This window comes from Oncorhynchus tshawytscha, linkage group LG30 (assembly GCF_018296145.1).
Source record: "Oncorhynchus tshawytscha isolate Ot180627B linkage group LG30, Otsh_v2.0, whole genome shotgun sequence".
In the NCBI taxonomy this organism is placed as follows: domain Eukaryota; kingdom Metazoa; phylum Chordata; class Actinopteri; order Salmoniformes; family Salmonidae; genus Oncorhynchus; species Oncorhynchus tshawytscha.
The window spans coordinates 29,925,776-29,939,918 of record NC_056458.1 but is presented as its reverse complement, the minus strand read 5'-3'; the positions used below and the strand labels follow the sequence as shown (position 1 = coordinate 29,939,918).

At 43.7% G+C, this 14,143-nt stretch overlaps 1 protein-coding gene across 2 annotated transcripts in view; it reads right to left on the bottom strand.

The window, feature by feature from the left end:
- robo3 (roundabout, axon guidance receptor, homolog 3 (Drosophila)) overlaps positions 1-14,143 on the bottom strand; it is a 131,097-nt gene that overhangs the window by 1,438 nt on the left and 115,516 nt on the right. For both annotated transcript variants that reach the window (XM_024393773.2, XM_024393774.2), the window contains 7 exons: positions 7,470-7,757; positions 6,977-7,127; positions 4,563-4,787; positions 3,979-4,175; positions 3,572-3,688; positions 3,194-3,340; positions 2,656-2,804 (listed from right to left, as the gene is read on the bottom strand). In XM_024393773.2, coding sequence (XP_024249541.1) covers positions 2,656-2,804; positions 3,194-3,340; positions 3,572-3,688; positions 3,979-4,175; positions 4,563-4,787; positions 6,977-7,127; positions 7,470-7,757 — 1,274 coding nt within the window. The remainder of the gene's footprint in view (positions 1-2,655; positions 2,805-3,193; positions 3,341-3,571; positions 3,689-3,978; positions 4,176-4,562; positions 4,788-6,976; positions 7,128-7,469; positions 7,758-14,143) is intronic.

Genomic DNA, 14,143 nt, shown 5'->3' with positions numbered 1-14,143 from the left:
ATCTCACTGTAACCCAAACGCTAGTCAACCGCCCTATGGGAGCAGCTCTGGTTCATCCTTCATGGATTACTTGACTCTGTAATCACCCGAGGGATTGGCCGTTAATCGAGGAAGTCGAGATCTGAGGGAGTCACACAAAACATATCCCCCACTGGAGGGATAAAGAACAACTCCCTCCCCAATCACACAGATACCCCATTCAACCGCTCTGTCCAAGTGGAAACATAAGGCTCAGCACAATGACAGAAAGAGGGGTAACCCGCAACTGGCTCCCCAGTGAAACACACAGTCCCTCTATTGTAAGGCTTTCACTTTTATATTCCTGGTGGAGCAAGAAGGGCAGTGGAGGTGAGGGGGGGGGGGGCATCCCCCTCACTAGGGAGCCTGCAGGGAGTGCATATAAGCAACCATCACGCAGAGAAGTGTTCCCTCAGTAGTGCACTATAGAGGGAGAGTGGGGTATGGGGCATTCCTTGACATTATTATACACTGTGCAGGGGGTGTTGTGTGTGTGCATGAGTGGATATTTTAATGGAGAATGATTAAGTATTTGTGAGTATGTGCACATTTTTTTATAGAGATACAATATATAGTATTTGTACTACACGCTTGACAAGGTTTGTCATTTTGCTCAGTTTTCCCTCGTGTCAGCATTTCCATGTTAATGAATGATTATTTATGTATGACACTAGCACTGAACCATAGACAGTATAACCACCTCTCAGTTATGGACTGTTTTGTTCTGGCACCTATTTGGCTGGATCTGGTAATCCCCAGGAATTACAAAATGATTTTTACAATGTAAAAATTGTCAAGCGATCAAAGTTCATTCGAGTTGTCTTTTCCTTAATTCTCCTGTCCCCACAAAAAAACGTGATGTCAAATATATATTTTCAGCCTGGGCCTAATATTCTAAGAGTTAATTTGGGTTGGGCCGGCCTGGGTTTATGGTTTGTGCAACATAGTAACCTATTTTTGAGACCAACGCGGGGCCATGGCTGTGTGAGATGCGCATCAGTATCTCTCAGATAACTAGAATGAGATGAACTTTTTATGATCTCTCTGCTCTGATAGACATGAGCCTGCAACTCTCTTCTCGAAAGTGTTGCAGGGTAGCCTAGTGGTTAGAGTGTTGGACTAGTAACCGGAAGGTTGCAAGTTCAAACCCCTGAGCTGATAAGGTACAAATCTGTCGTTCTGCCCCTGAACAGGCAGTTAACCCACTGTTCCTAGGCTGTCATTGAAAATAAGAATTTGTTCTTAACTGACTTTCCTGGTTAAATAAAGGTAAAATGAAAAAATGTATTTCCTAATAGAATGATAACCTCGTAAAGGGTCCTGGAGGAGGATAAATTGAAATAAATTTGCCAAAAGTATAGAATTACTGCTGTCTGTTCTGAAATAAATGAAATACTTCATAATAGCGTACTACACCATGAGAAGGCCTATAATTTAGCCACAGCGCATCAATTGCTTCTTTTAAAAAAGTAGCCTAGCTGTTGAATATAGCCCAATAACAAGGAATATCCTACAGTCTGGAACGAGCGGCAAATCTTTCAGTAAAAAAACAGCATGCAGACAAAACAGGCCTTTCACAATATTTAAAATAGATTCGAGGGAAATCACAGGTTGGAAAGCAAATGGCTCCTGCTGAAAAGAATATGCTGTAGGCTACCAAAATATTTGATCAACTTCCAAATATTGTTTTACGAGAGAGAGATAGGCTTTTGGCACGAGCGCATGGCCATCACCAGTGAGTGAGCTGCATGTCATTGGGTGAGTCAGAGAAACTGGAAAGTATTTTAAGAACTATAATTTCCTCTTCACATTGTAGCCTACAGTATGTGTCTCCACACACCTAGGGCTAGGCAGATGGTGGATTCAAGACGAGGTCGTTTTTATTCATCTCAGATTCTCAGTTTGTCAGTGTTAAAGTAGCCTGCCATTTCAATTATTTGTGTGCAATAAAAAAGATTCTACCAGAGTCTCCAGTCATGTAAAATGCCGTAGAATTGCATGAAATGTGTTTATAAAAGGTTACATTTTTCCAGGATCCTTGGCTACTAAAAATGCTCCCAATGTGTGCAACTTCTATAAGAGCCTCTACTCTACTACTCTATGCCACTACGCAAATGCGATGATATGCATGCAATGCTTTATTTTTCTCATGCGTTCCGGTACCTTTGCTTTATTGACAAAGACCAATGCGTGGTAGAGGGGTACATCTGAATTAATTAAATATGTATTTTTATAGTACATGGACTATGAAAGCGGCAACATTTATGGCCAAGTGAGATACAACAACTGCAGGGAAAGATAGTGAGCTGACACTCTCAATTGACGAGTGAATTTTGAAAGGAGAACAGTAGACAAAGAATTGGCTGTCCCATCTTAACTAAGACACTAATCATGACATTACCCTAGGTGGCCTCTGCTGTAGTATCTCTTCTCACCCCTCTATTAACCACTGAACTCCAGTAGACATTGTAGCTCCCAATAACTAGAACCAATCATGGCCCCCTTGTATTACCACTATTCCTACTAATGTAGTCTCTTCTTGCCCCCCTTCTTGATATGAATAGTTCAACTAAATGCCAGAGAGAAGAAAACAACTACAGATATTGTGGCTCCCAAGAACCAGAACCCTTGTCTCACCTCGTTGCGTTTCCTGCCTGAGCCGGGACCCCCTCGTGACCCCGTGGAGCCCCGCGACGAGGAGCTTCCTGTAGTGGAGCAGTTACTGGACATCTGACACCCCCGCCCCGCCAGGTAGCTGGGCTTGCTGTACGGGATCAGGTCCTCATCTGTGGAGGAGATGGGATTGGAGGAGAGGGGAGAATTAGGGTCAGGGATTTCCATATTGGGAATGGAGAGTGAGACAAATGGCTATTCTACTGATGAAAGAGGGTCTTGAAGGAAAGAGGAAGTGATAAGAGTTTTAATGGATGGATTTGTGAAATTAAATGTATTCATATGTTATTGTGTGTGTGTGAGAACGGGTTTATGAGCATAATTGATTTATGTATTATTATTTGTGTGAATTAGTATTTTCTGGGTGAAAGAGTGACTGTTTGGGAGTCAGTGCTAATAGGCAACTGCAAAGGCTCTGGCTGTGCTTGTGTGTGTGTTGTGAATATGAGACTGTGCATGTGTGTGAGTTTGCACACCACACTTCAGTATCTGCACCACTCACCATCTCGGCGTCTCTGTCCTGATCCCTTCCTGTAGGGGTTGCTCCTTTCTCCCTCTCTGTCCAGGGATGCTTGGCCACAGTCTACAGCCCTTGCTGGGCACCGCACTGCTCCATTCTCTGGAGGTGGCTCTGGTGGAGGAGGGAGGTCTTGAGGAGAAGACACATGGACAACAGGTAAGGGTTGGACTGCACTGGAAGACCAGTAAATATATAAACATATAGGCAATAATGTAGGCTTTACACACACAGAGACATGCTCATGCCCAACATATATTCATTGATTTGTTTGTTCACTCACACACACTCGCGTCTTTGCGTCTGTGCGTGCGTGTGTGTGAACAAACAAATCAAGGAATATATGCTCACACACACACTCACCTCCTTGGTTAAGCACCTCTCTTCTGTAAGCTCCACTTTTGGAAGTCTTCTTTTTCACTCGAGACTTCAGGCCGGGGGGAGTGTGTGTGTTGTCAGCTGGGGAGGGCTGAGCTCTCACTGTAGGTCAGCCAGAAAGACAGAAAACATTACTAGAAGGTAATTGGACATTGGTCCTTTGAAGCACTATACATGGATAAATAACAACATTGCAATGCCTTATGTAATTTCAGCTGATTGTTTAGGTGTTACGAATAATATGAATTACATACTGGATATAAATGTAATACATTTTCTGTGTGTGTACATGCATGTGCGTGCCTTTCTGACTTGAATGTATGTGTTTATGCACATCCGTATGTGGTGCATTCACTCGTGTGTATTTGCACAGAGCGGTAAGCGTCACTGACCAGGTGTGCTGGAGCTGACATTGTCGGCACTCAGTGCTGCCCCCTGGCTGAGGTCACGGCGGTGGGCCAAGCCGTTGCGGAGCGGTGTGCCCACCTCGGAGCCCTCACCGTGTTGCTGGGCTGAGAGGTTGGGGTTGGACTGCGTGAGGGGCGGGCTGGGCGCCCGGGGCACTGGGACGGGATCGCAAGGTAACCTACTGTATAACGGCAAAGAAAGAGTGGGTGGTTAGCAATAGCAATGACATACTTCTGTTATTTTACTATGATGATATGTTACACAATTGAATTATTGTTTGTTTATTTGAGTGGGGATTTTACTGCTCATATCATGAGCATTGTGTTATCTGCTGTTAATGACATTTGGCAATTACCATACCAAAGCAATGATTATACCTATGTTATTACCATCTTATTAATGTGAACAGGAGATATTCACTGCCATCCCCATTAGTATCAGTCGAGGCTGATGAGTGGAGAACGGCTCATAATAATGGCTGGTACGGAGAAAATGGAATGGCATCAAACCTTGTGTTTGTACATAAATGATGTGACTTTTAGAATTGGACTGTTTTGTCATGTCATACCATGCTAGCTGCTGCCCATCAAGGTGGTGAAGGCGTGCTGTGTTGTGGGGTGGATGGCGGCTCTCCTCTCTGGGCGACGGCGTGAGGGTGGCGGTGGACTGGTGACTATAGGAGGTGGCGGGGGACGAGGCGTCACCCCTGAGGGGAGGGGCGGGACCTGCCTCGCAGCCCTCGATCAGATAGGTTCTTTTCGGAAGGGGCGGGCACCACTCTTCCTCATCAGACCTGCGATTAAATGTAATTATTCCATAGGTTCACTTTAGACAGAGGAGGATGACGTGGACCTTAGAGAAAATGATTAATGGTCAGTTTTGACATTTTCCTTATTAATGGTCAGGATTGGGTAGGATAAACTGTTCTTAGATCTGTGTCTGAGGGCAATTTCAATCTGGACCATTATAAAACAGTCACCACTACGTCACTGCTTGTGCAGTTGGTGCTATGGAGCAGTAGATCGATCATAACACATTCACGATGGTGGCTCCAATAAGATTCTATTCAATTATTAATTATTCTAATTCCTAATTCTATGGGTGGCCCTCCCCCTCTAATGCCTACAGTATTTGTCTGTACCGTATTGATTTCCACTGTTCTACAGCATTATTAGACAGTCTTCCTTGTGGGCAACACTATACCTGTTACAGGTCTGCTGAGGGCCATGTCTGAACAAGAGACTTCACCTGGGTGAAAAAAATCACATTCCATGTCCTTCTATGCCCACGGCATTTCCATCAAACTGAACTGGCTTCTTCACAACATGGGAAATGTTTTTCAGCTATGTTTTTCATACGTGTGCATGGAATCAGTTTTTATACATTTGTGTTTGGTAGAGAAGTATGTGTGTGCGCGTGTGTGAGTGCCAAGTGTGTTCATGTGTGTGTACATCATGGAGGAAATGGCCGAGGCCAGGGAGTAAGCTAGTTAATGTCATAATGTCCTACCGATCCTCGACTTCGGCGATGTCATCTACAAAATGGCTTCCAACACTCTACTCAGCAAACTGGATGCAGTCTATCACAGTGCCATCCGTTTTGTCACTAAAGCACCTTATACCACCCACCACTGCGACCTGTATGCTCTAGTCGGCTGGCCCTCGTTACATATTCGTCGCCAGACCCACTGGCTCCAGGTCATCTACAAGTCCATGCTAGGTAAAGCTCCGCCTTATCTCAGTTCACTGGTCACGATGGCAACACCCATCCGTAGCACGCGCTCCAGCAGGTGTATCTCACTGATCATCCCTAAAGCCAACACCTCATTTGGCCGCCTTTCGTTCCAGTACTCTGCTGCCTGTGACTGGAACGAATTGCAAAAATCGCTGAAGTTGGAGACTTTTATCTCCCTCACCAACTTCAAACATCAGCTATCTGAGCAGCCAACCAATCGCTGCAGCTGTACATAGTCTGTACATAGAACTTGTTCTCAACTAGCCTACCTGGTTAAATAAAGGTGAAGTAATTCTTTTTTTTAAATAATAATAATGCCAGGCCAACGTTCCTCTCAGCTAGCCACAGGGGCTAACTCATAGGTTAATGCTGTTATCGTGGGTTCATCACCAATCTCTGCTAACTGCTAACGGCTAACCGGTGCATGAGAGGGCTGCTGAATGATTACTTTGTTCTGGTGACCAGGAGAAAAGAACATGAGAAGGGGAACGGGTCAATGTGTAAGAGGGTTGGGACTTGGGAATGGTGGCTACTTTTCCCACTGCCTGCTAGCTTCTTGGATAGCGCTAATGTAATCTAGCTGTCAGAAATGCTTAGAGGTAGAAGTTTCTAAGCCTCATGGCTGCTTTAGTTGAGCTGCTAGCCTATTCTAGATGAGTGAGTGGCATTTAGGAGCGATAAGTGAATGGTTCCCTTTGCCAAAATGTTATGAATACTGACTTGCTGGCCTTGACAATACTGTGTTATATGAAGTGTGTGCGTGCATGCATGTGTGACTATGTGTGTAGGTGAATGCGTGTGTATCCATTTTGCAGTGTGACAGTAATGTGGTTCAGCGGGGACCTAGAATAAAAGGTGCATTGAGGTCCAGAGCTAGCAACGGGTTAACAGAGAGAGACCAAAGAAGAGACTGTCTTGTCAGACAGAAAGGCAACGTAAGGCTAACGTCATTAACCTCCACACAAAGCCCTGGCCCACCACTATGTGTCAGTGGGGCCTGAGAGTGCAAGGACATGGGCCATGATAAACACAGTGTGAGAGAGTCAAAGGTCCATAGGACAGTATACAGACCTATTAAAGATTGTCCACCGAGGTTACATGAGAGAGCTACCATACCTCAATCAGTCTGCAAGAAGATGGTGTAACTGATGTGTGTGTTTAGTTGGTGTGTGTTATGCCAGACATCGTAAGAGTGTGTGTGTGCACGTGTTCACGCTTATGTGTATTCATGTGTGTCTGTGTGCTTACCCTAGCTCCATGTCCTCATGGTCATCCATGGGCATATCCTCTAGCACACACTGCTCCAGTTCCCCAGATGAGGGGGGTGGGGGGAGGGCTTCAGTCCATTTTAGAGAGGGGGTCTTCACCGCCTTCCCCATGGACTTCTGCTTGGGTTTACCTACACATAGACACACAAAGAGCTGGTTTAGTGCTGTTCAATGCTGTTCCTAAATTCATTTTAATATTCTTGAAAAGGGTATATGTCACAAACCGCAAAATGGAAACATAACTGGAGATCCCTTGTCATTTTTGGAGACATGAATCAGTGTTACACAGTAGGTTAGCTACCGCTACGTCTCTTGTTGCTAGATAGTAGGTACCATAATACGGTTTCATGGCTCCAAAAATGTCAAGGTGCCTCCAGTTATTATGTTTACATTTTGTGAATGTTGCTTTGGGGTCTTGGTGCCCCACCGTGAACCATTTACCAATGGAAACACAGTCTTAAACACTGTCTTACCGCAGTCCGTCCTGCAGCGCTCGGGCTGGGCGTACTGGGAAGAGGGTCCGGCGGGCTGGGTGATCCAGTGGCTGCCATCTTGCTCTGTGGGGCTGTGAGAGCCCTGGAGCGTCTGGTTGGTGAAGGGCATGATGGGAGTGCTGGCGTAGGGCGTGGTGGAGGAGTAGGGGCTGTTGAAGCTACGCAGGTCCTCGGCGTTGGGGTCGATGGTGCTGTAGATAGGACCTTCATTGGAGCTGCCCGTGCTGTACTTCTCTGTCTGGTTCAAGTAGTTAGAGATGCCCGCTTCTGGTGGTGAGAGGGGTCAGAAGAAGTGAGAAGTCAGATTCAGGTGACAGGTGACTGACTTATGGTAATGAGAATTAATTTGTTATTCTACTGCAGAGTTAGTATTGTTACGTGAGTTAAGCGATTCTTGTATTACCCAAAACAGTTACCATGACATACAATTTATTCGGAAAGAATTCAGACACCTTGACTTTTTCCACATTTTGTTATGTTACAGCCTTATTCTAAAATGGATTCAAATGTGTTTTTCCCCTCATCAATCTACACACAATACAAAAGCAAAGCAAAAGCTGGTTTTGAGAAATAAAAAACTTAAATATGTAAATACATACATAAGAATTCATACCCTTTACTCAGTACTTTGTTGAAGCACCTTTGGCAACGATTACAGCCTTGACTCTTCTTGTGTATGACGCTATAAGCTTGTCACACCTGTATTTGGGGAGTTTCTCCAATTCTTCTCTGCATATCCTCTTAAATTCTGTCAGGTTGTAAGGGGAGCATCGCTGCAAGGCTATTTTCATGTCTCTCCAGAGATGTTCGATCGGGTTCAAGTCCGGGCTCTGGCATGGGCCACTTAAGGACAATCAGAAACTTGGCCCAAAGCCACTCCTGCATTGTCTTGGCTGTGTGCTTAGGTTTGTCGCCCTGTTGGAAGGTGAACCGTCGCCCCAGTCTGAGGTGCTGAGCACTCTGGAGCAAGTTTTCAACAAGGATCTCCTAAGTACTTCGCTCCATTCATCTTTCCCTCGATCCTGACTAGTCTCCCAGTCCCTGCCGCTGAAAAACACCCCCACATGCTGCCACCACCATGCTTCACCATAGGGATGGTGCCAGGAGGTTTCCTCCAGATGTGACACTTGGCATTCAGGCCAAAGAGTTCAATCTTGATTTCATCAGACCAGAGAATCTTGTTTCTCATGGTCTGAGAGTCCTTTAGGTGCCTTTTGGCAAACTCCAAGCGAGCTGTCCTGTGCCTTTTACTGAGGAGTGGCTCCCGTCTGGCCACTCTACCATAAAGGCCTGATTGGTGGAGTGCTGCAGAGATGGTTGTCTTTCTGGAAAGTTCTCTCATCTCCAGAGAAGAACTCTAGACCTCTGTCAGAGTGACCATCGGGGACCTGACCAAGGCCCTTCTCCCCAGAATGCTCAGTTTGGCCCTGTGTCCAGCTCTAGGGAGAGTCTTGGTGGTTCCAAACTTCTTCCATTTAAGAACGATGGAGGCCACGGTGTTCTTGGGGACCTTCAATGCTGAACAAAAAAAAATGCTACTCTTCCCCAGATCTGTGACTCGACACAATCCTGTCTCGGAGCTCTACGGACAATTCCTTTTACCTCATGGCTTGGTTTTTGCTCCGACATCCACTGTCAACTGTGTATATAGACAGGTGTGTGCATTTTCTAAATCATGTTCAATCAATAGAATTTACCACAAGTGGAATCCAATCAAGTTGTAGAGGATGCAATTATTTAATCCATGTTAGAATAAGGCTGTAACATAACAAAATGTGGAAAAATATAAAAGTACAACAATTCAACCTGTTTGGTTTGCAGCAGATATTCCGACCTGCCAACTCTGTCCAGCATTTTAGAGTACCAGACGCACGCGGGAAATTGAAGAATCAACTCACGTACCATGTGTAGCATGCTCGTTTGTTTGGAATACTTTCTTTCTTGACAGCATTCCATTTACACATATGGCAAAAGTCACTAACAATATATTTTACTAGGCAAGTCACTTCAGAACAAATTCTTATTTACATTGACCTACCAGGGAACAGTAGGTTAACTGCCTTGTTCAGGGGCAGAATGACAGATTTTTACCTTGTCAGCTCGGGAAGTCAATCCAGCAACCTTTCGGTTACTGGCCCAACACTCTAATCACTAGGCTACCTGCCACCCCATCTAATTTGAACGAACACACAAAGGGCCTTTATTCTTCTTTTTTATTTTATTAAACAAACAATAATAAGTTATTTATTTAGGTTACAAAACGTACAAACATCTTTTTTTTAAACTGATAAGAATAACAAATGTTTGAAGCAGTGCATCAGTGTCAAATAAACACGTTATCCATAATAAAAACAAAAAAAGCTATGATAGGAAACAGTGGGTGAGAACAAATCTTCTGGAGACCTTCAAATGTCCAGGAAATCATTTCCTAGACAGCTTTGCCAGGTAGCTAGCAGATGTAGCCTTACGCAGCAGGGCATCAGGGTACACTTCTCTGTGGCAAACAGTTCCTCTGGCAATCATTGAAACCTTCTTGGTAACGAGGGCACTCAGCATGTCTGTACTGAGGGAGGCTGTACTGGGTTTTGTTCTTGGAAACAAGACTGAATATTCGTTCGCAGTCTGCATTGCTGTGGAATATGACCAATATTCCCAGCATCACAGCCAAAAGGTTGCCACCCTTTTCATTGTGCTCATTTCTATTCAGGTCTCATTCTTGCGCACGTTGACCAGACTCTGCTCAAAGGTTGTTGACTGATAGAGTCTAAACTCATCTTCCAACAGATGAACAGCGGCTCCCTCAGGAATAATGAAGGGAAAGCGTGCCATGACAAAGTTGAGGGATGAGAACTTGGCAGTCTGCCTGTTGGCAATGTCAGCGACCACTGCATGCTGGAGGAGCACATCTCCAAATGGAAATTTCAGCAACATGTAGTCTACTGCAGTAGAAAATAAGTTTCTGACATCTGCATAGGTCTTCAGATCCAGCTTGCCTTGGCGTCCTATGTAGTTGCGGGTGTCCTGGCCAATGGACAGCTCCTCGTCAGGAAGCTGGTTTTGTCTTGCCAGGTAGAGTGTAGGCTTGACACCACTACTCGTTTCTGCCATCATGGTAGTGACAGTGTCTGGCTTGCAGTAGGACATTAGATTCTGCAGTTGCATCTCTAAAGTTGACAGTAAAATGTGAATGCACGGCGCCTCTCGTTGTAGAATCAGATTTCCGACATCGAAAATTGGTATGGCTTGGTCATGTAGTGTATTTTTTTTATTTTTGAGGTTCTTTGGACCCATTTTAAACTAGATAGATAACTATGAGGTTCAGAGATATATTTGTGCATATTTGTGTATACTCTGTAAAAAGTATGCATAGATTTTTGATACCGGATCTGTGAGACATTTTAGGACTTTCTCAATTTTTGTAAGATCTTTTGGCCCTTCTTTTTCCTTCTTTTCTGTCTTTTGTTTTGCCCCTTTGTCCCCGATATCCCTTTGCTTGAACAGATACTGAGTCAAGTCGAAGGTTTTGTCAGTAGGTCCACATTTGATGGAGGATGGCGTGACTTTGCTTCAAGAGGAGCCAGGTGAGGTCTTATCTATAATATTTTTCTTAGCACATGCCCCCAAGTTTAGTCTCTATAGTAGAGGAACGCTTGTCGCCTCTCAAACAGGCCCAATCACTAGGACCAGCTCACAAGTATTGTCTTTTTAGACACGGTTCCTAATCAACACCAAAAGCAAAATCCTTTTGAAAAACATAAAAAGAAATGATTGCATCGACACAGACTGCCAACTGGCTACACAAAGCTTAAGTAGGCTTCCGCAAAGGGAATGTGAACGTTGTTCGCCAAGTCTGCTGTTTCAGACTATATAAGGGTGCCTATTGTATTTCTTTGCAGCGCATACATCATTTCAGATTTTCAAAATGAATAAAATCTCAAATCTAGTGCAAAGGCATTTTAGAAGCATTGCCTCTATAGCTACTGCAGTCATCCATTCTTCATCAGGCAGTCTTCTAAACTCCCGACTCCATTTAATGCCAAGATGTTTATATTTATTTTTGATTGTACTTTTGTAATGCTTTTTGTGACGTGGATCATAATTACAGTTACAGTTAGAGGTGAAACGGTCCATGTATTCGTATTGAACAGTTCGGTACAGGGTCCACGGTGCACGGTTCGGTACTATTGCGAACCGAACAATACATTAATTATATATCATAGCTAGGAAAATATATGTATATATATTTCATTGTAAAAAGAATATTATTGCATAAACCAATGACGTATAAATTAGCGTGGGAAAAATATCCACATAGTAATAAAGTTGTTGATAGTTGTCTGCAGCTCCGCTCATTAGTTATTTACTCCAGCGAGAACAGAGCTGAGAGACCTTCGTAGCAGCAATTATCTTATGAAGGAATTAGCAGTTAGCTAAATGCAAAGGAGCAACATGGCAAGCATTGGCGAGCCAGAACTAGAAGACGCCCCTGTATCATTCAGGTCTGTTGTCTGGGAACATTTCAGTTTTCCTGTAAACTATAACGGGGATTACCAACGAGTGGTGGATATAACATCTACATGTAGGCTCTGTTCATTACCGATAGCCTGTTAGAGTGGTGGATAAAACATCTACAACATGTAGGCTCTGTTCATTACCGATAGCCTGTTAGAGTGGTGGATAAAACTTCTACAACATGTAGGCTCTGTTCATTACCGATTGTTAGAGTGGTGGATATAACATCTACAACATGTAGGCTCTGTTCATTAGTTAGAGTGGTGGATATAACCTGTTACCGATAGCCTGTTAGTGGTGGATAAAACATCTACAACATGTAGGCTCTGTTCATTACCGATAGCCTGTTAGAGTGGTGGATAAAACATCTACAACATGTAGGCTCTGTTCATTACCGATAGCCTGTTAGAGTGGTGGATAAAACATCTACAACATGTAGGCTCTGTTCATTACCGATAGCCTGTTAGAGTGGTGGATAAAACATCTACAACATGTAGGCTCTGTTCATTACCGATAGCCTGTTAGAGTGGTGGATAAAACTTCTACAACATGTAGGCTCTGTTCATTACCGATAGCCTGTTAGAGTGGTGGATAAAACATCTACAACATGTAGGCTCTGTTCATTACCGATAGCCTGTTAGAGTGGTGGATAAAACTTCTACAACATGTAGGCTCTGTTCATTACCGATAGCCTGTTAGAGTGGTGGATAAAACTTCTACAACATGTAGGCTCTGTTCATTACCGATAGCCTGTTAGAGTGGTGGATAAAACATCTATGTAGCCTGTTATTACCGATAGCCTGGTGGTGGATAAAACATCTACAACATGTAGGCTCTGTTCATTACTGATAGCCTGTTAGAGTGGTGGATAAAACATCTACAACATGTGGCTCTGTTCATTACCGATAGCCTGTTAGACATCTACAACATGTAGGCTCTGTTCATTACCGATAGCCTGTTAGAGTGGTGGATAAAACATCTACAACATGTGTTAGGCTCTGTCTGTTCATTACCGATAGCCTGTTAGAGTGGTGGATAAAACTTCTATAACATGTAGGCTCTGTTCATTACCGATAGCCTGTTAGAGTGGTGGATATAACATCTACAACATGTAGGCTCTGTTCATTACCGATAGCCTGTTAGAGTGGTGGATATAACATCTACAACATGTAGGCTCTGTTCATTACCGATAGCCTGTTAGAGTGGTGGATATAACATCTACAACATGTAGGCTCTGTTCATTACTGATAGCCTGTTAGAGTGGTGGATATAACATCTATAACATGTAGGCTCTGTTCATTACCGATAGCCTGTTAGAGTGGTGGATATAACATCTACATGTAGGCTCTGTTCATTACCGCCTGTTAGAGTGGTGGATATAACATCTACATGTAGGCTCTGTTCATTACCGATAGCCTGTTAGAGTGGTGGATATAACATCTACAACATGTAGGCTCTGTTCATTACCGATAGCCTGTTAGAGTGGTCGATATAACATCTACATGTAGGCTCTGTACATTACCGATAGCCTGTTAGAGTGGTGGATATAACATCTACAACATGTAGGCTCTGTTCATTACCGATAGCCTGTTAGAGTGGTGGATATAACATCTACAACATGTAGGCTCTGTTCATTACCGATAGCCTGTTAGAGTGGTGGATATAACATCTACAACATGTAGGCTCTGTTCATTACCGATAGCCTGTTAGAGTGGTGGATATAACATCTACATGTAGGCTCTGTTCATTACCGATAGCCTGTTAGAGTGGTGGATATAACATCTACAACATGTAGGCTCTGTTCATTACCGATAGCCTGTTAGAGTGGTGGATATAACATCTACAACATGTAGGCTCTGTTCATTACCGATAGCCTGTTAGAGTGGTGGATATAACATCTACAACATGTAGGCTCTGTTCATTACCGATAGCCTGTTAGAGTGGTGGATAAAACTTCTACAACATGTAGGCTCTGTTCATTACCGATAGCCTGTTAGAGTGGTGGATATAACATCTACAACATGTAGGCTCTGTTCATTACCGATAGCCTGTTAGAGTGGTGGATATAACATCTACATGTAGGTTCTGTTCATTACCGATAGCCTATTAGAGTGGTGGATATAACATCTACAACATGTAGG